This window comes from Lethenteron reissneri, chromosome 39, assembly GCF_015708825.2.
Source record: "Lethenteron reissneri isolate LAM-NWPU_2019-01 chromosome 39, ASM1570882v1, whole genome shotgun sequence".
Lineage (NCBI taxonomy): Eukaryota > Metazoa > Chordata > Hyperoartia > Petromyzontiformes > Petromyzontidae > Lethenteron > Lethenteron reissneri.
In genome coordinates this window covers 8167276-8194316 of record NC_083817.1, presented here as the reverse complement: position 1 = coordinate 8194316, position 27041 = coordinate 8167276, and the positions used below count along the sequence as shown (strand labels likewise).

The following is a 27041-nucleotide window of genomic DNA, read 5'->3' as shown; positions in this document are numbered from 1 at the left end:
ATTTCGCTCCGTTATGGTCGTCATGTTAAAAAACAACAACACTTTTGGCGCATGCATTGCAAAGTATGCAGCTCAACACAAACACAATGACGCGTGTTTATATAAAATATACATTCAAATAACTCCAGAAACCCACCACCCACCAACCCACCCACCCACTCCTCATTCGCTCCCCAATGGCTCCTCGGTTTGGGATCAAAACATCCGCAGCGGAAAAAAAAGGGGGCACAGACGCAGTTTGTGTGTATATATAAACAATTATATACATCTACTACGTGGTGGCTTGCAAACTTTCCATCGCGATGCCAAACTCTATCCACAGAACAACCGCAGTAAAGAGAGCGGGGGAAAAAAAAACACAAGAAATGCAGTCACAAGGAAACTGTTAGAAAGCTACGATCGCTTGTTATGTGATGTTTTATTAAAGTGGCTTTAATAGAATTGAGTACATTAATTCTGCCATTAACTAACTGCCTACGACCGCAACAACTCAGAGAAAATATATCTCAAGAGTTGCAATTTGTACAAAAAAAATTACGGCTTTGAAAATTGCAGGTTAAGGGCACTTTTATAAATGCCTAATTATACTGTTGTGCTTACGAATGTGTTTGTAAGTGTGTATGCATGTTACGTGAAATAATGATGAATAGTACGTATCCGTGTAAAGACACATTATCAAATAATTATTGATTTACTCAGCAAGAAACACTAAGCTCAGATGGGTATATATCGTGTGTATATATACACACACACGAGACGTATAACATATATGTATATCTATACCATCGCATACATATATGTGATTTAAAAAATATGCATATATATTACGTGGGTATGCATATGCACAAAACATTGTTCCGCACATATAGACACATCAATGTAGGTTTAATGCATATCTATGTACGAATGCATGTACATGCATGCAAGTACAACTGCATAGTGCAATACAAATACATACGTGTGACTTGTCTATGCAAATACACCAATTACATGTGTAAATGTGTATATATATACTACATATATACACACATTTACACGTACATTTTTATCATACAATAAAAAAAAACATGCACACACGCATATATACTACAAATAAATACGTACATCAGCACTGTGTGTTACATAGGTATGGCACACGAATTGTTTGATGAATTGTATAAAATCATGGTCATTGGCTCATGCCTACTTTCTTGACTATGCATGCATGCTTATAACAAACGCATTCATAACAAAGAAATAAAACACCCCCCCCGTATAGCCCTACCAACAGAATATGTTGGGGCAAGTGCAGTTAGCGAGCACACGAGGGGGTGGGTGGCCAGCACCACGCCCGGCCGCCTTTGTCTCCCCAGTGGCGATGTTTACACGCCGCGCCAGGTACTAATTTGAGGCTGAGTCGACCTAGGTGGGTGGGGGGGGGGGACACACAGCACCGGTTCAGATAATCGTCGCCCGGTGTTTGTGGCCGTGAGTGGGAATCGAACTTGGCTCGCCGGGTTCGTAGCACAGCGCGCTAACCACTACACCACCGCTCCCCCACCATTCATACATTCATAGACACACATAGACACACAATGAATAGCATCTCAACGTTAAGACTCTGTGTCTGCTCCGACATAAGGGAGACCCCCATCCAGCAGTGGATTGACTAAAGCACCACTCATTGCACCTTGCACTTGGACACTGACTTTCCCAACTTGTCATCACCGCCGGCCAAATGAGACGTAGGCAGGGTTCACACTGCGCCGGTGAACCTGATGAGTTCCAACCCTGGCCATGGCTTTTGGGTGACATCTGAGTACCACCCCACCTAGCGAAGCCTCCGTGTGCACCACCACCACCACCACCCCTCCTTCCTTTGTCCTTGCAGCCAACCTGCAATGACCGGCGTGGTGAAGTATGGTCAGAGGAGAACATCGGCCGGCATGTGGTGGAGTCATTCGTTCATCCAGCAGTGGAATGACGAATGGGGAGGGATGGGGGGGGGCTGGAATCGATCACTGCTCACGAAATGTGTTTTTAATGTCAGCCTATGGTAACGTATTCAACACTCTTCACACGTCAATAGTATTAATAATACTACACATTCATCTTTAATTGCGTGGGATTACGTAACGCAAATAGCAAAGTTTTCCACTTTGTGAACGACAGTGCGGGTCACATATAAGGTGAACGTTGCGTAAGTTCTTGCGTAACACAATTATTTAACTCCGGACGCCTCGAAAGCAACACCAGTCCACAGTGGGAGTCGCACACACACAGACAGATCACACACACACAGATCACACACACACAGTCAGATCACACACAGACAGTCAGATCACACACACACACAGATCACTCACACACAGATCACACTCACACACACACAGATCACACACACACAGATCACACACACACAGATCACACTCACAGACAGATCACACTCACAGATCACATCCACACACAGAGATCACATCCACACACACAGATCACACACACACTGATCACACTCACACAGATCACACACAGACAGATCACACTCACACACAGATCACACACATACACACAGATCACACACAGAGATCACACACAGATTACACTCACAGAGACAGATCACACTCACACACACATATCACACTCACACATCACTCTCACACACACAGATCACACACACATCACACTCACACAGATCACACACACATCACACTCACACACACAGATCACACTCACACATCACACTCACACACACAGATCACACATCACACACACAGATCACAATCACACATCACACTCACACAGACAGATCACACACACAGATCATACTCACACACACAGATCATACTCACACACACAGATCATACTCACACACAGATCCCACTCACACATCACACTCACACACACAGATCACACACTCACACAGACAGATCACACACACACAGATCACACTCACACAGACAAATCACACACACACAGATCACACACACAGAGACAGATCATACTCACACACAGATCACACTCACACACAGACAGGTCGCCTCGTTATAGCACAGCGTACAATCTTGTGGTTGCTACCAGTCGTGAGTGAAAGCCGCCTGGAAAAACGCACCAATGTCAGGGTGCAGTGGTGACCAGAACCACACCACACCCGACCGCCTTTGTCTCCCTGAGTGGCGATGTTTACGCACCGCACCAGGTACTCATTTGAGGCTGAGTCGACCTAGGGGAGGCCCAGGACCCGCTCAGATAATCGTCACTGATGGTGTTGGCCGTGAGCGGAAATCGAACTCCGGGTCACCAAGTTCGTAGCGCAGCGCGGTGACCGCTACACTACCACTCCCCCCACACACGTGTACACACACACACGTGTACACACAGACACACACGTGTACACACACGTGTACACACACACACGTACACACACACGTACACACACACGTGTACACACAGACACACACGTGTACACATACGTGTACACACACACGTACACACAGACACACACGTGTACACACAGACACACACGTGTACACACAGACACACACGTGTACACACATACGTGTCACACACGTGTACACACGTGTGTACACAGACACACGTGTACACACAGACACACACGTGTACACACGCACACACACGCACGCGTACACACACGCACGCGCACGTACACACACGCACACGTGTACACACAGACACACGTGTACACACACAGACACACGCACGTGTACACACGTGTACACACACACACACGTGTACACACACACACGTGTACACACACACGTGTACACACACACAAACACACACGTGTACACACACACACGTGTACACAAACGCACGTGTACACACAGACACACACGCACATGTACACGCACGCACGCACGCACACGCGCACGTACACACACGCACACGTGTACACACAGACACACGCACGTGTACACACGTGTAGACACACGCACACGTGTACACACACAGACACACACACACGTGTACACACACACAGGCACACACACACGTGTACACACACACAGGCACACACACACGTGTACACACAGACACGTGTACAGTACTTCTTGGAAGTTCAGTTGTGTCGGGAATGCAGCCAAAAACTACCCCCCCCCCCCAAACCATTCCAAAATAAATATATGTGGACAAAAAACCCCCCTCTGTGTGGCGTTATCTTCATGCGGCATGACTTAATTTCCTTTGGCAAAAAAAAACCCAGAAACCACACGTAGCTGTGATAACCAGTCCTGGTAAACAGAGTCAAGTTGTATTCGCAAGAATCCCAACACTAACCATTCCAGAATTTAAAAAAAAATTAACCCGTAAAAACAAAGTTTTTCACTATAAATCCTTTATATGCGTGGCGGCTAGAGTCCTCTCGTCCTCTGGCTTGAGATGGCTGCCACCTATGGGTCAGATGATTGCCTGCCACCATTAAGCAATTGGTAAATAAATATAATATTTTTGTCCTAAAAAGTGTAAAATTTTGGAAAAAAATTTTCACGAACATTAATTGTCACGCACAACGAGTCTGTGTGCAAAATGTCAGCTCGATTGGATCACGGGAAGTGGGTTAAAAAACGAGCGAAAGATTTGCACGGTCGTAAGCGCGCAAGCAAGCAAGTGAACTTAATATAAAGAATTTTTTAAAAAACACAATCACGGATTTGGGAGCATCATTCTAAAGTTTGCCGTGTCGTGGTTAGCGCTGCCCTACGAACCTGAACAGGTCCCGGGCCTCCCCTAGGTCGACTCAGCCTCAAATGTAAACGTCGCCGATGGGGAGACAAAGGCGGTCGGGCGTGGTGCTTTCCACCCACCCCCTCGTGTGTCGTTCCGGCCTTCATAGGTGCTCCTCGCTAACAGCACTTGCCCCAACACTCTGTTAAGGCTACACGGGGGATCTTTGTCTTATTAATCGTCTCAAACTTAACACACAGTAACACACACAACACACACAACACACACACAGCATGGAGACAATGCTACTGCATAAGACTCTACAAAATGTTGCATCCTCGAGATCGGCTCTGTCAAAGTTATTGTGACAAGGCCACGTCGTGGTGTGTGTGTAACTAAATAGACACACGGTCACCTATCCCAACACACAAGTCACACGCGTGATGATGAATGGTAACTCTGCAAGCTGTGCACGAGGTACACGCGCACACACAACACCATCAGTGACGATTATCTGAGCCGGTCCTGGGCCTCCCCTAGGTCGACTCAGACTCAAATGAGTACCTAGTGCGGTGTGTAAATACATTGCTACTGGGGAGACAAAGGCGGTCGGGCGTGGTGCTGGCCACCCACCCCCTCGTGTGCTGTTCTGGCATTTATTCGGTGCTCGTTAGCAGCACTTGCCCCAACAGTCACGTCAGACTACAAATACACACACCACACACTACACACACCACACATTACAAATACACACACCACACACACACCACACACTACAAATACACACAGCACACACTACAAATACACACACCACACACTACAAATACACACACCACACACTACAAATACACACACCACACACTACAAATACACACACCACACACTACAAATACACACACCACACACTACAAATACACACAGCACACACTACAAATACACACAGCACACACTACAAATACACACAGCACACACTACAAATACACACACCACACACTACAAATACACACACCACACACTACAAATACACACACCACACACACACACCACACACCACAAATACACACACCACACACTACAAATACACACACCACAAACTACAAATACACACACACCACACACTACAAATACACACACCACAAACTACAAATACACACACCACACACTACAAATACACACACCACAAACAACAAATACACACACACCACACACTACAAATACACACACCACACACTACAAATACACACAGCACACACTACAAATACACACAGCACACACTACAAATACACACACCACACACTACAAATACACACACCACACACTACAAATACACACAGCACACACTACAAATACACACACCACACACTACAAATACACACACCACAAACTACAAATACACACACACACTACAAATACACACACTACAAATACACACACTACAAATACACACACCACACACTACACATACACACAGCACACACTACAAATACACACAGCACACACTACAAATACACACCACACACTACAAATACACACACCACACACTACAAATACACACACCACACACTACAAATACACACACCACACCTACAAATACACACAGCACACACTAAAATACACACAGCACACACTACAAATACACACACCACACACTACAAATACACACCCACAAACTACAAATACACACACCACACACTACAAATACACACACCACAAACTACAAATACACACACCACACACTACAACTACACACACCACACACTACAAATACACACCACACACTACACACACCCACACACTACAAATACACACCCACACACTACAAATACACACACCACACACTACAAATACACACGCTACACATACACACACCACACACTAAATACACACACCAACACTACAAATACACACACCACACACTACAATACACACACCACTCACTACAAATACACACACCACACACTACAAATACACACACCACACACTACAAATACACACACCACAAACTACAAATACACACACACCACACTACAAACACACACACCACACTACAAATACACACACCACACACTACAAATACACACCACACTACAAATACACACACCACAAACTACAAATACACACACTACACACTACAAATACACACACACCATACACTACACACTACAAATACACACACCACACATTCTGTAATCCAGCACAGGTCTCTCTCTCTCACACACACACAGACACAAAATGAAGATCTCCACGTGTCGCCTGAACACAATGTTGTGGACAATTTCTGATCGCGAGCATCTGTGAAGATCGGCACGGCACACGAAGTGGGTTGGTGACCAGCAACCACAGCCCAGCCGTCTTTGTCTCGTTTTAGGCCGAGTAGACCTTGGAGAGGCCCAGGACCCGGTTGAGACAATCGCCCCATGCGTTTGCCGTGAGTGGGAATCCCAACTCGTGGCGCTAACCGCTGCGCCACCGCTCTCCACACACAGACACATAAGATCTATACATACTTGCCGACGGTGGTAAATTGCCGGTTTTAATGCGATAAACATCACGGCCAATTACTGAAGCCTCTTTGCTTCGTACTATTACAGTCAATCAATGCGCAGATGATCACGAGCATAGAACGGTATCAATTGTCCTTGAAATGTTAAAATAAACCCTTGCGAAACTCTTAACTTGACCGCTTAAAAGCGTTTTTTTTTCTCTTAAAACACTTATGTTATAAGTTAACGGAAACGAACACTTTTGGTTTTTTTAAACCGACTGTATTGATGAAATGCACCGCACAAACGCGTTCAACTTGCACCCGTGTATCTTCACTGGCAGCAAAGTTGGCATAATGTGCAACGTTGAAATGCCAAGAACTGTACTTGGTCTGTGCACAAACTCACAATCAACGCATTGTTTGCAAGGCAAGTTTGGGAATTACTATAAACTGTACATTTAGGGCCCGTTCTTTCTGTTTGCAAAAAAAAAAATGCTGCTCCATTAATTCACGAAGTGTTAGGTTCCAAAGTTTTTTACGAACCATTTAAAAAAACAAATCCATGCCCCCTTGCCAAATAATATTAATAATGCGTTAAATCAAAGAGTGGCTGTGCACATGCGCACGTCATGAGTTTCTGAGAAGGGAAATGTATCTTTGAGCAAACTTGAAGGTGGGGTATTATTTAATATACAGCATTTTGGACTAATGATTCACATCCTGAACCACGCTCACAGACGTTGCACACACACACACACAAAGCATAAGCGTGATGTGTGACCTTGTGTTAAACCTCAACTCTGGTCAAACTTTTCACCCAAACGTTTGCACCCCCAAACCAAGATTTCTCGGGAAGATTGCAGCGAATGCATTCATTAGGTAGGGGTGGAATTGTTTGTATGCTGCAGTTAAAATGTGTACACGTGCCTCTTGATTTCTGCTGGAGACAAGGTCGTGAGCCAACAACAATCATTGTCATGAATACTGAGATTAGTTCGCGTAAATATAAATGTGTCGTTAAACCCGCCACCACCCGACACAGCCAATTAATGAGGTTTGTCACGTAAATAAAACATGCCAATTCCTTACTCGATGTGCTGGAGAGCAAACCCCACAAGTTGTGTGCCGTGGTCGAATTGTAAAGGTTTGTGGACTTTACTCTCCAACTCAACTCGTAACGAATTGGCTACGTTCTGTTTACGTGACAAACTTCACTGGCTGTGTTGGGTGGTGGCGGGTTTAACGACACATTTATATTTACGAGATCTAACCCAGAAACCTCTTATTATAGATATTGATCGCAAAAGCCGACTACGCGTTAAACCAAAATGAATACTGCAGTACAATTGTGAATAATATATGTACATACACGAGAAAGATAGATTTAATAAAGGCTTCTCTACCATTCGATGGTAGAAAAACGAATGGATTTTAAATGCCATCGGGCCTAGCCTTTGGATGACTGTCTCATAATGCAACATGATTAAAGAGAAGCTGATGCAATTATCCAAGCTCTCACAATCCTATAGATATATATATATACACATTCATACTGTAGATGTCTTGAAGAATTATTTAGGAAAGGTTTCTCTACCATCGGACAAACACACGTCCAAATACAATTGTGTCTGGGCTTTTTAAGACAAATAAAAAGCATTTGACTCAAAGCAGAATGTCAGTTTTCCAAGCTCTCAGAAACGTACGTGTATAACATGACATTCTTGTATACGAGTTACAGTATATAAAGTAGTGTTAGGTATATACGTGCCTACACGTACCTACAATAGATAACGAACACACAGACGTAACTAAATACATACCGTATACACACAAAGACACACACATATATAATACAAAAAAGTAGAATAACAGCATGTAAGAAATGTTAATAAGACTGATGCAGACACACATGAAAATGATGGATAAAATAATGAATAGCACCATCCAAGCTTTTGCTATCTAAGTAACTGTAAAGGTCACTTACTGTACACGGCCATCATGGGGTGATTGATTGATATCCACTTTTAATAAGCCCGTGGGAAGTCATAAGTCACGCCAATAGTTCCAATTCTTAGTGGCCTTAGAGAAAGTGTAGAGCTGTACGAGTATATATATACACACACACATGGTAGTGTCAAAAAAGTTTGCCTGCAACAACTAACAAAAAGTTCGTGCGTCCAACGTGTGATCATCGTAAAGGTACAATTACCACGTGTGAATTCCCATTCAAAGCCATGCATGGGAATCACCAAACGAATGTTGTTAATCACGCAATGAATATAACAACACAATAATCCCACCACCACCAACACCACCACCACCACCATACTCGTCTCAAGAAACAAAAAGTTTGAGACCGTGAAAAATAAATTAAAAAGTCACGGCGTTGGTCGTTCATCAATTGTCACATTTGTAGAAGTTTTAAAAAAATGTTTCGCCTGCAGCTTTTGTGAGCTGTAGTTTGCACCGCTTTAGCAAATCGGTGGTTCGAGGTCGATTGCCGGCATCCACAGACTACTCAGTCCATCCGACTGTACGGCACGTGGCCGGGAGGACAGGCTCACTCACTTAATCACAAAGCTGCTGATGATGATGATGCTGCTGATGCTGATGTTGTTGATGATGCTGATGATGATGCTGCTGATGCTGCTGATGATGTTGTTGATGATGCTGTTGCTGATGATGCTGCTGCTGCTGATGCTGTTGATGATGCTGATGATGATGCTGATGATGATGCTGTTGATGATGCTGATGATGATGCTGTTGATGATGATGCTGATGATGCTGATGATGCTGTTGATGATGATGCTGATGATGATGATGCTGATGATGCTGCTGATGATGATGACGATGCTGATGATGCTGCTGATGATGATGACGATGCTGATGATGATGATGCTGCTGATGATGATGCTGCTGATGATGCTGATGCTGTTGCTGATGATGATGCTGATGATGCTGCTGATGATGCTGTTGCTGATGATGCTGATGATGATGCTGATGATGATGCTGATGATGATGCTGATGATGCTGCTGATGCTGCTGATGCTGATGATGCTGTTGATGACGCTGATGATGATGTTGATGATGCTGTTGCTGATGCTGCTGATGATGATGTTGATGATGCTGTTGATGATGATGCTGATGATGCTGCTGATGACGATGCTGCTGATGATGATGCTGATGATGATGCTGACACGTGGACATGATGCGTGGTGTAATATACTTGCTACCAATGGATCCACAACACACACATTATGTAAGTCACGCTCGTGGGATAACCAAGTTCGCGTTCACTCAAAGGAGATGAGAGGGGGGGGGTGACGTGATTGAACGGCATTGTAATTACACAGCAAGGCGGCCATTCGAAACTCTGTGGCAGTGATGTCACCGCAGCGATTGTGCCAGGCTAGGTGCACTTTGAGGCTGTATAGACTATGAAGGCCGACACGGCACACGAGATAATTTGATGGAACAACATCACCACGCCCGAACGCCTTTGTCTCCCCGGTGGTGGTGTTAACACATCTCACCAGCTACTCACTTAAGGCCGAGTCGATCTAGGGGAGATCCAAGAACCGGTCCAGATATCCGTCACCGATGTTGACTTTGAACGGGAAATCGAATTCGGTTCGCCCGGCAAACCACTCCACTACCACTACCCCCAATGGAGAACACACACACAGACACACACAACACGTGGACATTCACACGTGTACACACAACACGTGTAGACACACAACACGTGTACACAGACACACAACACGTGTAGACACAACACGTGTAGACGCACCACGTGTACACAGACACACAACACGTGTACACACAACCCGTGTAGACACACAACACGTGTACACAGACACACAACACGTGTAGATACAACACGTGCACAAACGTGTAAACACACAACACGTGTAGACACACTACACGTGTACACTAACACGTGTACATTAACACGTGCAGACACCACGTGTACATTGACACGTGTACACACACAACACGTGCACACACACAACACGTGGGGACACACACCACGTGTAGACACACTAACACGTGTATACACTAACACGTGTATACACTAACACGTGTATACACTAACACGTGTATACACTAACACGTGTATACACTAACACGTATACACACAACACGTGTATACACAACACGTGTATACACTAACACGTGTACGTACAACACGTGTACGTACAACACGTGTATACACAACACGTGTACGCACAACACGAGTACGTACAACACACAACACGTGTACATTAACACGTGTACACACACAACACGTGTACACACAACACGTGTACGTACAACACACAACACGTGTACATTAACACGTGCACACACACACCACGTGTAGACACACAACACGTGTACATTAACACGTGTACACACAACACGTGTAGTACAACCCACAACACGTGTACACAACACGTGGACACGATGGGGATGTAATGTCCTTGCCATCACTATTGGCAGATTACAATTCAACGTTGGATCGGTGTACCAAGTCAGCACAAACTTTATCATCTCACTAACAGGCGAATTGTCCAGCAGCAGGCAAGCGGAATCATCAGCAAGATTGGATATCATCGTAAAGAGAGGATCTATGTGATGACAACAGCAACACAAGAACACAAAATCAGTAACACAATCACACGAATCGAGATGTACTCACTCACCTGGGTTAGACAGAGCGGTGAATACATCGCTGGTGACGCTGATATTTTGGCAAACTTTCGTTTTCCTCTTCAAATAAAAAAAAGTATTTTAAAAAACGCCGTAAATATATATACTCAAACACAGATGTACTCCTTTAAATGCAGATCTTCTGTCGATTTGTCCAGCCTATTGCAACTGTATCGCGTAGCATAAATACATAAACTTACACGAATTTTTCAATTGTTATTTTATATATAAAAATAACGCGCAAGAATACGGAGGAGAGAACGCAAATAAAGTAGTTTTCTTGAGTCGTCGATTCGTAGTTGCTAAATTCACTTAATGATCGTTTCGTCTTCTTGCTTCACGTGTTTTGTGTCCTTGCTTGCTCGGCTTCTGGTAGGGCTGTAAATCCTTGCTTGTCGATCTCACGATTCACAAGAATTATTAATAATTACACTGATTATATCATCCTTCCTCGTGTTAAGTGATAGGCAAAACAAGCCTGCATTGAATACTGAACTCATATATATAATAACCACCTACACCGTGCCTCGTTCAGTTCACTCTCTCCGCATGTTACAACCGCATCAAAAAAAAATCCTCGTGGAATTAAAGTCTTTTTTTTCTTTCAATATATATACCGCAAATAATAATCCTTCGAAGCTAAGCTAGCACATCTCCCACCCCTCTGTACGCACAATATTTTCTACGCAGCCGATGTATATACTTAGGCTTCTATTTTATTATTATTAGCGACGACGAAGGCGACGCTCGAGTGCGTCTCGTCCTCCTGCCCGCGTCGCCCCAAATGCGACTCCCAAGTCGCGCCTGCTGGCCCCGGGCACTGTGTGTGTGTGTCTGTGTGTGTGTGACTGTGTGTGTGTCTCTGTGTGTGTGTGTGTGTGACTGTGTGTGTGTGTGTCTCTGTGTGTGTGTCTGTGTGTGTCTGTGTGTGTCTGTGTGTGTGTCTCTGTGTGTGTGTGTGTGTGACTGTGTGTGTGTGTGTCTCTGTGTGTGTGTGTGTCTGTCAGTGTGTGTCTGTGTGACTGTCTGTGTGTGACTGTGTGTGTGTGTCTGTGCGTGTGTCAGTGTGTGTGTGTCTGTGTGTGTCAGTGTGTGTGTGTGTGACTGTGTGTGTGTCTGTGTGTGTGTCAGTGTGTGTGTGTGTCTGTGTGTGTGTGTGTCTGTGTGTGTGTGTCAGTGTGTGTGTCTGTGTGTGTGTCTGTGTGTGTGTCTGTGACTGTGTGTATGTGTGTGTCTCTGTGTGTGTGTGTCTGTGTGTGTGTGTCTGTGTGTGTGTGTGACTGTGTGTGTCAGTGTGTGTGTGTGTCAGTGTGTGTGTGTGTCAGTGTGTGTCTGTGTGTGTGTCTGTGTGTGTCAGTGTGTGTGTGACTGTGTGTGTGTGTGTCAGTGTGTGTGTGTGTCAGTGTGTGTGTCTGTGTATGTGTGACTGTGTGTTACTGTGTGTGTCTGTGTTTCTGTGTGTGTCTGTGTGTGTGTCTGTGTGTGTGTCTGTCTCTGTGTGTCTCTGTGTGTGTGTGTCTCTGTGTGTGTCTCTGTGTGTGTCTCTGTGTCTCTGTGTGTGTCTCTGTGTGTGTCTTTGTGTGTGTCTCTGTGTCTCTGTGTGTGTGCCTGTGTCTCTGTGTGTGTCTCTGTGTGTCTCTGTGTGTGTCTCTGTGTGTCTGTGTGTGTGTCTCTGTGTGTGTGTCTCTGTGTGTGTGTCTGTGTCTCTGTGTGTGTCTCTCTGTGTCTCTCTGTATGTGTCTCTCTCTGTGTGTCTCTGTGTGTGTCTCTCTCTGTGTGTCTCTGTGTGTGTCTCTCTCTCTGTGTGTCTCTGTGTGTGTCTCTGTGCGTCTCTCTGTGCCTGTCGCCTGTGTGTGTCTGTGTGTGTGTGTGTGTGCACGTGCGTGCTACAATCTGGCCGTAGTGGTTTCAACGCCCGCCGATGTGAATCTGTGGAGGAGAATGGAGGCAGGCTTGTGTGTAGGGGTGTGGTGGTGGTGGTGGTGGCGGTGGTGGTAGACCGGGGAGAGGGGATGTGAGAGAGTGGAGGGGAAGGGGGAGGAGGAGGAGGAGAGGCGATGGCGATAGGAGGGGGAGGAGGAGGGTTGTTTGGTGGTAGTGGCGTTCGTCTGTGTGGGTCGTGGAGGGGAGCAGTGAAACCACGAACTTGCTGAGAGTTGGAGGGAAGGGTGGGGGGCTCTGTGTATGATGGGGGGGGGGGGGTAAGGAAAGTGAAGGGAGGTGATGGTGGTGGTGGGGGGGGAATAGGCGACCCCCGTCTTCGCGAACCCGCTCGCTAAAGAAGTTGCGACACGTGTGTTGTGTGTGTGTGCTGTGTGTGTTGTGTGTGCTGTGTGTTGTGTGTGTGTTGTGTGTGTGCTGTGTGTGTGCTCTGTTGTGAGTACTGTGTGTGTGTGTTGTGAGTGTGTTGTGTGTGTGCTGTGTGTGTGATGTGTGTGTGCTGTGTGTGAGTGCTGTGTATTGTGTGTGTGCTGTGTGTGTGTGCTGTGTGTTGTGTGTGTGTTGTGTGTGCTGTGTGTATGCTGTGTGTGTGTGCTGTGTGTATGTTGTGTGTGTGCTGTGTGTGTTGTGTGTGCTGTGTGTTGTGTGTGTGCTGTGTGTTGTGCTGTGTGTTGTGTGTGTGTGTTGTGTGTGTGTTGTGTGTGTGCTGTGTGTGTGCTCTGTTGTGAGTACTGTGTGTGTGTTGTGAGTGTGTTGTGTGTGTGCTGTGTGTGTGATGTGTGTGTGCTGTGTGTGAGTGCTGTGTGTTGTGTGTGTGCTGTGTGTGTGTGCTGTGTGTTGTGTGTGTGTTGTGTGTGCTGTGTGTATGCTGTGTGTGTGTGTGCTGTGTGTATGTTGTGTGTGTGCTGTGTGTGTTGTGTGTGCTGTGTGTGTGCTGTGTGTGTGCTGTGTGTGTGCTGTGTGTTGTGTGTTGTGTGTGCTGTGTGTGTGTGTGTGTTGTGTTGTGTTGTGCTGTGTGTGTGTTGTGTGTGCTGTGTGTTGTGTGTGTGCTGTGTGTGTTGTGTGTGCTGTATGTGTGTTGTGTGTGCTGTGTGCTGTGTGTGTTGTGCTGTGTGTGTGTTGTGTGTGTGCTGTGTGTTGTGTGTGTGTTGTGTGTGTTGTGTGTGTGTGTTGTGTGTGTGCTGTATGTGCTGTGTGCTGTGTTTGCTGTGTGTTGTGTGTGCTGTGTGTGCTGTGTTGTGTGTGCTGTGTGTGTGCTGTGTGTGCTGTGTTGTGAGTGTGTTGTGTGTGTGCTGTGTGTGTGCTGTGTGTGTTGTGAGTGTGTTGTGTGTGTGTGTTGTATGTGCTGTGTGTTGTGTGTGTGCGCTGTGTGTACTGTGTTGTGTGTGCTATGTGTTGTGTGTGTGCTGTGTGTGTTGTGTGTGTGTGCTGTGTGTTGTGTGTGTGCTGTGTGTGTGCTGTGTGTGTTGTGCTGTGTGTGTTGTGCTGTGTGTGTGCTGTGTTGTGTGTGCTGTGTGTGTTGTGTGTGCTGTGTGTTGTGTGTGTTGTGTGTGCTGTGTGTGTGCTGTGATGTGTGTTGTGTGTGCTGTGTATGTGCTGTGTTGTGTGTGTGTGCTGTGTGTGTGTGTGTGCTGTGTGTGTGTGTGTGTGCTGTGTGTGTGTGTGTTGTGTGTGTGCTGTGTGTTGTGTGTGCTGTGATGTGTGTGCTGTGTGCTGTGTGTTGTGTGTGTTGTGCTGTGTGTGTTGTGTGTGTGTGCTGTGTGTTGTGTGTGCTGTGATGTGTGCTGTGTGTTGTGCTGTGTGTGTGCTGTGTGTGTTGTGTGTGTGCTGTGTGTTGTGTGTGCTGTGTGTGTGGGGAGGTGTGTGTGTGCGTGTGTGGGGGTGTGTGGTAGTGTGTGTGTGTGTGTGGGGGTGTGTGTTGTGTGTGTGCTGTGTGTTGTGTGTGCTGTGTGTGTGGGGAGGTGTGTGTGCGTGTGTGGGGGTGTGTGGTAGTGTGTGTGTGTGTGGAGGTGTGGGTAGGGGTGTGTGTGTGTGGGGGTGTGTGTGCGTGTGTGTGTGTGCGTGTGTGGGGGCGTGTGTGTGCGTGGGGGTGTGTGTGTGGGTGTGTGTGGTATTGTGTGTGCGTGGGTGAGAGTGTGCGGGGGTGTGCGTGGGTGTGTGCGTGGGTGTGCGTGGGGGTATGCGTGGGTGTGCATGGGTGTGTGCGGGTGTGTTCGTGGATGTGTACGAGTGTGTGTGTGGGGGTGTGTGTGTATGTGGAGGTATGTGGGGGGGTGCGCGTGATTGAGCGGTGGTGCAGCGGTTAGCGCGCTGCGCTACGAACCCGACATCCCGAGTTCGATTACCGCTCACGGCCAACACCGGTGACGATTATCTGAAGCGGTCCTGGGCCTCTCCCTAGGTCGACTCAGCCTCAAATAAGTACCTGGTGCGGTGTGTAAACATCGTCATTGGAGAGACAAAGGCGGCCGGGCGTGGCTCTGGCCACCCACCCCCTCGTGTGCCGTGCCAGCCTTCATAGGTGCTCGCTAACAGCACTTGCCCCAACATTCTGCTAAGGCTACACGGGGCATCTTTGTCTTTGTGTGGGGGGGTGGGGGGGGGTTGCGGTAGTGCAGCTGTTAGCGCTACGAACCCGGCGACCCGAGTTCGTTTCCTGCTCTCAGTCAACACAGACGACTTATAGTTGAACCGGGACCTCCCCCTAGGTCGACTCAGCCGTAAACGAGTACCTGGTGCGGTGTGAAAACGGCACCACGATGGAGACCCCACCCACCTCTTGTGGGTGGGGGTCTTTGTCTTCTTTGTGGTGGTGTGAGTTGTGTGTAGGTGTGTTTAGCAGAGGTGGGACAAAGTCATTGTTATGCAAGTCCAAGTCGAGTCTGAAGTCATCAAATTCATGACTCGAGTCTGACTCGAGTCCAAGTCACATGACTCGAGTCCACACCTCAGAGGTGGGACAAAGTCATTGTTATGCAAGTCCAAGTCGAGTCTGAAGTCATCAAATTCATGACTCGAGTCTGACTCGAGTCCAAGTCACATGACTCGAGTCCACACCTCAGGTGTTTAGGTGTGTTTAGGTGTGTGTACGACTGTACTCAGTAGGGGGGGGGGTGTGCATGTGTGGTAAAGGCCATGCGGGGGATCTTTGTATGTGCGGGTGTACGTGTGGGTATGTGCGTGTGTGCGTGTGTGGGTCTGTGCGTGTGTGTGTGGTTGCGTGTGTGTGTGGGTGCGTGTGTGGGTGTGTGTGGGTCTGTGTGGGTATGTGCGTGTGTGTATGGGTGTACGTGTGGGTATGTGCGTGTGTGGGTGTGTGTGTGTGTGTGGGTGTACGTGTGGGTATGTGCGTGTGTGGGTGTGCGTGTGTGCGTGTGTGGGTCTGTGCGTGTGTGTGTGTGGGTGTACGTGTGGGTACGTGCGTGTGTGGGTGTGTGTGTGGGTGTACGTGTGGGTATGTGCGTGTGTGGCTGTACGTGTGTGGGTGTACGTGTGGGTCTGTGCGTGTGTGTGTGTGTGGGTGTACGTGTGGGTACGTGCGTGTGTGGGTGTGTGTGGGTGTACGTGTGGGTATGTGCGTGTGTGCGCACGGGGTGTTCAGCACTATCGCAGCCAAACGCAGGACACGCCAAACACAAAGCTGCCCCATCGAGCCTTGAACCAAGTCGCAGACGCACACATACAGGCGTGCACACTCCATGTGCCCACGCAGACTGACGCACACGCGTACAGAGACACGCCGAAGACACAATCCAGAAGCACACCGTGATTACACACATCACACGCGTGTGACGTGCTTACACACATCACACGCGTGCACATACGCAGACTCGCGTGCGGAAAATAAACACAGACGCACGCACGGACGTGTTCCCGCACACACAGAAGCACTCACACAGAAGCACACACACACAGAAGCACACACACACAGAAGCACACACACAGAAGCACACACACACAGAAGCACACACACACAGAAGCGCGCACACACACAGAAGCACACACACACACAGAAGACCACACACAGACACACACACAGAAGCACACACACAAGCGCACACACACAGACACACACACACACAAGCACACAGACACACACAGAAGCACACACACAGAAGCACACACACAGACACACAGAAGCACACACACACAAGCACACACACACAGAAGCACACACACACAGAAGCACACACACACAGAAGCACACACACACAGAAGCACACACACAGAAGCACACACACACAGAAGCAAACACACACAGAAGCACACACACACAGAAGCGCACACACACAGAAGCACACAGACACACACACAGAAGCACACACACACAAACAGACGTGCTACATATATCACGCGCACGTGCACAAAAGACACAGGCGCACCCGCACAGACGCATTCAGAGAAGGCATTCACACACAGAAGCACGCGCGCATGCACAGACGCATTCACGCACAGACACAGACACACAGACACACACAGAAGCATTCACGCACACACACAGAAGCGCACACACACAGACACACACAGACGCATTCACGCACAAACACAGACACACACACAGACACACACACAGACAGACACACACACAGACAGACACACACACAGACACACACACAGAAGCATTCACGCACACACACAGAAGCGCACACACACAGACACACACAGACGCATTCACGCACAAACACAGACACACACACAGACAGACACAGACACACACACAGAAGCATTCACGCACACACACAGAAGCGCACACACACAGACACACACAGACGCATTCACGCACAAACACAGACACACACACAGACACACACAGACGCATTCACGCACGCACAGACACAAAAGGACGCACATGCGTAGACGCATTCAGACACAGACAGACACAAAAGCACACACGCAGTGGTAGTAGGACGTGGTGGGTTGTGCAGTGGTGGTGCAGTGGAGGTAGGATGCGGTGGTGCAGTAGTGGTAGGACGTGGTGGGTGGTGCAGCGGTGATGCAGTGGGTGGTGCAGTGGTGGTGGTGCAGTGGTGGGTGGTGCAGTGGTGGTGGTGCAGTGGTGGGTGGTGCAGTGGTGGTAGCACGTGGTGGGTGGTGCAGTGGTGGGTGCTGCAGTGGTGGTTGGACGTTGTGGGTGGTGCAGTGGTGGGTGGTGCAGTGGTGGTAGGACTCGGTGGTGCAGTGGTGGTGGGACGTGGTGGGTGGTGCAGTGGTGGTGGTGCAGTGGTGGTGGTGCAGTGGTGGTGGTGCAGTGGTGGGTGGTGCAGTGGTGGTGGTGCAGTGGTGGTAGGACGCGGTGGTGCAGTGGTGGTAGGACGCGGTGGTGCAGTGGTGGTGGGACGTGGTGGGTGGTTCAGTGGTGGGTGGTGCAGTGGTGGTGGTGCAGTGGTGGTAGCACGCGGTGGGTGGTGCAGTGGTGGGTGGTGCAGTGGTGGTGGGACGTGGTGGGTGGTGCAGTGGTGGTGGGACGTGATGGTAGGATGCGGTGGGTGGTGCAGTGGTGGTAGGATGCGGTGGTGGTAGGACGTGGTGAGTGGTGCAGTGGGTGGTGCAGTGGTGGTAGGACGTGGTGGGTGGTGCAGTGTTTTGCGCTCTGCACTGCGAACCCGGCGTCCCGGTTACGATTCCCGCTCACGACCATCGCCAGTGAAGATTTATCTGATCCTGGGCCTCCCCTAGTTAGACTCAGCCTCAAATTAGTACATGATGCATTGTGTAAGGATCGACAATAGAGAGACAAAGACGGCCGGGCATGGTGCTCTCCACCCCTCCCTCCCACCACACCTTGTGTGCCGTGCCGGTCTTCAAAAGCTGCTCACTTAACAGCACTTGCCCCAAAAGTCTATGAAGCCTTTACGGGGGACTTTTTTCTGTTCGTCACATTGCAGGACAGGGCAAGTGGTGTTGTACAGAAGGACATCGCTCCGCTTTCTAAGCTTTGCCAATACGAACCCTCCACCCTCCACACTGTTCACGTAAACACACACCCTCATCATCTGTAAGCCTCGTATCTCCACTAAAAAACACGCATTGCATGTACGTACGTATCTACGCATGTGCACACGTGTGTGCGTATGTGCTTGTCGATGACTGGTACCAGCGGTGTCAAGATTGGCCTCTGTGGAAGAGGCTCGTGAAGGACGCTACTACTGGGTAGTGCCAGGCTAAGTGCACCGTGATGCTACTGGGTAGTTGGAGGCAGTCGCCCTCCAACAACAACGGAGGGCGGAGGAGGGACGCTCACAACAACGAGCGGAGCGCCGGGTGGATAAAGCACAGCAAGTTGGCACAGTAGGGGGCACAGGTGATGCATCAGCCAGTCATCTCGGTCATCTCAGTCAGTTGATCCGTGGCACCTGCTGGGTCTGCCCCGTGACCTCCTGCCAGCGGGCGTTCGAACTTCACGTGGCCTCCAGGTGCACATGGCCTGGCACAAGCGTCGTGGTGACGTCACCGCCACTTAGTGGCTTTGTGGGGAGCGGTAGTGTAGCGGTTAGCGCGCTGCGCTATGAACCTGGCGACCCGGGTTCGATTCCCGCTCACGGCTAACACCAGTGACGATTATCTGAACCGGTCCTGGGCCTCCCCTAGGTCGACTCAGCCTTAAATGAGTACCTGGTGCGGTGTGTAAACATCGCCACTAGGGAGACAAAGGCGGTCGGGCGTGGTGCTGGCCACCCACCCCCTCGTGTACCGTTCCGGCCTTCATAGGTGCTCGCTAACAGCACTTGCCCCTACAGTCTGTTCAGGCTATACGGGGGATCTTTGTGTGACTGTGTGGGTGACTGTGTATCTGTGTGTGTGTGTCTGTGTGTGTCTGTGTGTGTGTGTGTGACTGTGTGTCTGTGTGTGACTTTGTGTGTCTGTGTGACTGTGTGTCTGTGTGTGTCTGTGTGTCTGTGTGTGACTGTGTGTGTCTGTGTGTGTCTGTGTGTGACTGTGTGTGTCTGTGTGTGTGACTGTGTGTGTGTCTGTGTGTGTGACTGTGTGTGTGACTGTGTGACTGTGTGACTGTGTGTGTCTGTGTGTCTGTGTGTGACTGTGTGTGTGTGTGTGTCTGTGTCTGTGTGTCTGTGTGTGTGTGTCTGTGTGTGTGTGTGTGTATGTCTGTGTGTGACTGTGTGTGTCTGTGTGTGTGTCTGTGTCTGTGTGTCTGTGTCTGTGGGCAGCGGTATCACAGCGGTAAGCGAACTCGGCCAAGCCGACTTCGATTTCCGATGAGACGGCCACCACCAACAACGGCGACGATTATACGAACCGGGTGTTGGGCGTCGTCTAGGTCGATTCAGCCTCAAATGAGTACCTCGTGCGACGTGGAAACATTGCCAAGAAGGAGGAGTACAAAGGCAGCCGGGGTGGTGTTGTGCTCGCTAAAGGCACTTGTCCCAACACTCTAAAAGGCCATTAACGAGGGGGGGGGGGTGTGCGTGTTATTTTTTTATTTCTAAATTATGCTTTTCTTCCACACCCGATATAAAAAAAAATGAGAGACCATGAAATATTTAGTGAAAAAAAAAACGGGGCTACATTTTATCTACTATCCGTAGGGTACGTTCACACTGTAGTGCTATGAATGCAAGCCACCATAACCCTATCCCCCTCCTTAAACACGTGTGTGTGTGTGTATAAAGTAAGGAGGTTAGAGGCGCAGCCCTGCAATCGCTTGCTCAAGCCACTGCTGGCAGAAGGACCCCCACCAACTGGACAGATCTCACGAGAGGCGATGGTGTTTTGTTTGGCCCACCACTCTTCCACGTTGGCTGAGCACATCTTGGATGAGGTTGGAGTTACCCACACTTTGGCCCACCGCACGCGATCGACTGACATCCCGATCGAACTAACTGCGCTGTTGGTATCACTCACTGGCTGGGTGGACTGAACCTTGCTGGGATGGAGGCGAGATTAAAACAAAAGTGCCAAATGTTTCTGCTACCGCGCCGGGAGATCGAATCCAATCGACGACACCTGCAAGTCCGGTCTTGCTAACCCATTGCGTACAGCACGGCACCATCCCATCCCAATACAAGTTTATAGGAAAAGTATCCGTAGGTAAGTTAATGAATTAAAACTTTTAAAAAAACGCCCCCTAAAATCAACGGTTCAAGTTGAGCGCCTCCAGACACGAAGCTCTGTACGCCGCTCATACAACCAGGCTCAGTGTAAACCACCCCACACTCGCTCCCCCATCTCTCTCTCACTCACCTCCTACCCGGCGAAAACAGGTCCCTCTCTCTCTGTGTGACTGTGTGAGAGTCCACATGATCGCTCGCAGCGGTATGCCCACTCCACCATCATCATCATCCCTTTACCCTCCAGCCACCAGTCCCATACCCGCCCTCCTTACACAAACCATCGACAGCAAGATAATCATTGGCGTCGTTGTGAAGATTTTTTTTTAAAGATAAATAAGCAGACAATGGTCTCTTTCATGCATGTGTCTCCTGACATGTCGAAAAATATATATTTCTAACACAAACCGTCGGGTCCCTGTGCACGCCTTCATAGGCGTGCATCGTTTCAGCAGAGTTGATTCAATACGAACAACAACAACAACAAACAACAAACAAACAACAAACAGACAAACAACAAAAGGTGCGGGACAGCTGTTCGGCACTGAGTGTCTGAATCAATGCCGCCGAAATGACGCACGCTCCCAAAAGACCATTGGGGCCCCGATGTGTTGCGTAAGACGTGACTTTTTTTTGTAATGCGTAATGCTGAGGACATATTATCTCCAAGGGTATGGGAGAGAACTCCTGGGGGGCCCACGTGGACTAGAAGCGACCCGTGACTTCGTTTTAAAACACCGCGCGGATACTCTTTAAACAATGCAAAAGAAGCGCGCAGCAAATTATATTTATCCGTCACCGGGAGTTTCTCAGCCGCACTAATCGGGTACTGGAGGGGCAATGGTTTCACTCTGCCGACAGAGTTCGTGAGGCCCCTACCAAGTTCGTAACGGCCCACAAAGCGATACTCGTCACCGCAAGCATGTTAGTCGCCGCCGCCACTAATCGGGTACTAGAGGAATTTTTTTTTAATTTGGCAGTGTTTCTAATGAAAGGGCGCCATATCCACATTGCAGCTCCCACAAAAGGTTTAGAAATTACGATTCGAACCTCAAAAGAATGTTCCCCATACGGACGCTCACCACCGCCATCAAAGCAACCACTGCCACCCACTCGCTGGCAGACATCAAGCCGCGTGTATTTATAACCCAAGTTCAACTCCTGGTCATGATACACACACACACACCATTGGTGAAACTTTTGTTAGAGAGCCGTGAGCGGTGGACAAAGTGGTTAGCGCACTCTGCTATGAACCGGACCCACCGGGTTCCATCCCACCGGGTTCGATCCCACGACCAACAACAACGTGGGGAGGAATTTATCGAGGAGTGGATTGATAAAGGGCTGTGAATTATTATTATGAGTGGACATTATATAACGTAGTGGGTTTTTTTTTACGAGCACCAGCTAAGTTGACAGTCTGGCACGGCCAGATTAAGCAACGGGGGAGACAAAGGTGGTTGGGCAATTTATCGTTGCGTAAATCCACATCCACCTCGTGTACTCCGAGTAGGTGCTCGCTCACGGCACTCGTTCAGACAGGACAGAATGGAGAACAGGTGGCTTATGAGAAGTGCCGCGTACTCTGTTCGTCATAATCATTATCAGCAGCAGAAACGTGATCGATATCATCGACAGACGTATGCATCCGTTCCGGCAGCACTATCATCGCCAGCAACAGCAACTTCTGCATCACATCAATCAGTACCAACGTCATCTTCATCAACAGTTTCACCAACATCTATTTCAGAATATCAGCATCACCAAGGTCATCATCAGCAGCAGCAGTATCATCATCATCAGCAACAACAGCACAAGCTGTATCATTGATATAAAGCAGCACCACCATTAGCATCATCATCAGCAATGTAAATCAACAGCAGTATAAAATAAAATCAGCATCATCATTCATCATCGGCATCTTTAGAATGAATAGAAATCAGCATTAGGATCATCAGCAGCGTAATAATTATCTCAACCTCGTGATTTCCCATGCTATCACTTGTGCCCCTCACACAATAGCAGCAGCAACATAAGCTGTATAATATCATCATAATCATTATCGTCAGCATATAATCGTTAACTCAACTCGTGATTTCCGATGCTCAAACTGTGCCTGTTACATCACGACTGGCGTATCGATCGCTCTCGCAGGCGGGCGCGCCGGAGAGAGGCATTGCTGGTGCATTATTTATCATTGTGAACGCTGTATTATGCATCGGTGTACAAAGGTTAATGTTTGACATTGGCTGTAAACAGACCTGTTACGTAACGCGTCCATTTTCAATTTCCTCACACACCGCACAAGACCAACGCAACGTACCAACAAAAGACAAAATTCCCCACTCACAGTGTAGCCCCTTTCAGACTCTTGGATCGAGTGTTGTAAGATCGGATGGTGTGGTTAGAACCAACTACTGCACTAACGCTCCCAGCTCAACACACACACACACAGATATCCCACGTATAGCGTTCAACAGACTGTCGGAGCAAGTGCTGTTAGCGAGCACCTATGAAGGCCGGAACAGCACACTAGGGGGTGGATGGCCAGCACCACGCCCGACCGCCTTTGTCTCCCCAGTGACGATGTTTACGCACCACGCCGGGTACTCATTTGAGGCTGAGTCGACCTAGGGGAGGCCCAGGACCGGTTCAGATAATCGTCACTGGCGTTGTCCGTGAGCAGGAATCGAACTCGGGTCACCGGGTTCATAGTGCAGCGCGCTAACCGCTGCACCACCGCTCCCTCTTCCCAACACGCACGCACAGATGCGGACCGACATCCTCATGCTCCTCCGACAGTCTTAACGTGTTTTGAATTGTGTGAGTGTGTTATTGCTTTGCTTAACTTTATCAATGTGCCGTCACAACATGTAGCATAGCTGCTTCAATAAACAGGCTAGCACTTGTTAAAGTTTGTTTTCTAACGCTTCTCAACGAAGGTTAGAAACGTCAATGCCAGGAGTAAACTCTTTTTTTAATTCCATCTTTCGGTCTCTCGTCGATGTACTCTTTGGGAGCCCAGGTTTAAATATCGTCGAGATCGACCAAACACGAGCGGAACTCTACTTGCAAGTAGTGTTTGCTGTTTAGAATTTACCCTCGAGAAAAGCGGCCACATTCGTCAAAGGGTTGTCTGGAACATGGTGATAGAAAGTGAAAAACGAGGTAGAAAAAAAGTCTTCACCTTGCAGGCCAATGGATTAGTAGTTAATTGATGTACCGTCATCTCTTAGCCATCAACAACACGTGGCATTCCAAGGCTAGTCTCCCCTGCAATTACTAACCAGGCTCAAGCCTGCTTAGTTGCCCACATATGCCAGGATCGGGCACATTCCGGGTGATTATCTTGCGAATGCCACAATCCTTCCGCAACACCTGCACCCCAACTGATTTCATCGCTCCATCTCCCCGCCGGAATTACAAGAAAAAACCCTGGACGCGTTCTATTAATTGGCTGCCACTCTATCGTCATGATTGTTGTTCTCGATCACCATGTTATCATCTATTCTAGCCACGACGATGCCTGTCCAAGCCCCGAGTATTTTTATTAACAGTTTGGGGGATTCGTGGACATCGTGATTTGGAACGGCAATCATCCAGCGGTGGATTATATCCTCTTCCCTGCGCATGGCGAGACGTTCATGAGCTGAATGCCAATGTCGATGCCTTGCTAGCCACGAGAGGGCATCAGGATAAAGTTTCGTGCAAATTTTTGCTCTTCCCTTCTCCATAGCCGATTATGATGACGATCCAACGTCAGTTCAAGTTCATTTATTAGGCATAGCCCTGTGAGCCATTCGGTTCTTGAATCGGATGCACCCGCAACAAACAAATAAATGAACAAGAAAACATATTAAAGTGACTATGTGACTAAGTGCAAACAGAAAATCCAAGAAAAGACAGCAAAAATATTGCAGAAAAAACACAGTTACACACCAACACTGTGTGCAACAATCAGTGGGGACGTGCTTTCATAAACCAGCAGCAGCCACTAACTTCAACGGCCGCCCGTAACGGGAGTCGAACTGTGGCCCACATACAAAGCAGAGGAGACAGAGGCAACTCTGAAGGCCCCCCCATCCATCACGGCGGCTCACGTGTCCCGCTGCGGCCGCTTGGCAGCGTGCCAAAAATATTTACTGTAAACTATATCCATTACAGGGCGCAACAGCGGCGGCGAGCTTGGTTATAACGCGGAGAAAGCGCACGCACTGCAACCAACGAGTACAACCTGCATAGGTTTGATACCCATTCGATGCTGAACTTTAATATAATTTCTATTGCATTTACTCAACCCCCCCCCCATCATCCCTCCGGCGTCGATACAATGACTACAACTTTTTTTGTTATCGAAGTCCAACAGCGGATATCCTGTGCATGGAGCGATGCGATGGCTGAACAAAGGACAGTATATGAATTACTATTATTTTTAAACATATTTTACAAAATATTGATAGACGTGTTATTTGTTATTGTATGCGACTTTTGCGATATATTAATAATTTTACTAAACAGCTTCTGTGGGATTTGCCAATGTTAAGGCTCAACTGGGACACATCCCTACTTCAGCCCTGAAAAAATGTTACATAAAACCCCGCCCACACAGCCATTAGCACCACCCACACAGTCACTAGCACCACCCACACAACCACTAGCACCGCCCACACAGCCACTAGCACCGCCCACACAGCCACTAGCACAGCCCACACAGCCACTAGCACCGCCCACAGTCACTAGCACCGCCCACACAGTCACTAGCACCGCCCACACAGCCACTAGCGCCGCCCACACAGTCACTAGCACCGCCCACACAGCCACTAGCACCGCCCACAGTCACTAGCACCACCCACACAGCCACTAGCACCGCCCACAGTCACTAGCACCGCCCACACAGCCACTAGCACCGCCCACAGTCACTAGCACCGCCCACACAGCCACTAGCACCGCCCACAGTCACTAGCACCGCCCACACAGCCACTAGCACCGCCCACACAGCCACTAGCACCGCCCACAAAGCCACTAGCACCACCCACACAGCCACTAGCACCGCCCACACAGCCACTAGCACCACCCACACAGCCACTAGCACCGCCCACACAGTCACTAGCACCGCCCACACAGCCACTAGCACCGCCCACAGTCACTAGCACCGCCCACACAGCCACTAGCACCGCCCACAGTCACTAGGACCG

At 48.6% G+C, this 27041-nt stretch overlaps 1 protein-coding gene across 4 annotated transcripts in view; it reads right to left on the bottom strand.

The window, feature by feature from the left end:
* LOC133351928 (nuclear factor 1 A-type-like) overlaps nt 1-27041 on the bottom strand; it is a 399089-nt gene that overhangs the window by 197611 nt on the left and 174437 nt on the right. Inside the window, exon 1 of one of the 4 annotated variants that reach the window (XM_061567539.1) lies at nt 11833-13813. The exons of the other annotated variants lie outside the window; for them this stretch is intronic. Coding sequence (XP_061423523.1) covers nt 11833-11859 — 27 coding nt within the window. The 5' untranslated portion in view covers nt 11860-13813. Of the gene's footprint in view, nt 1-11832; nt 13814-27041 lie in introns of those variants that run through there. 4 annotated transcript variants of the gene reach the window in all.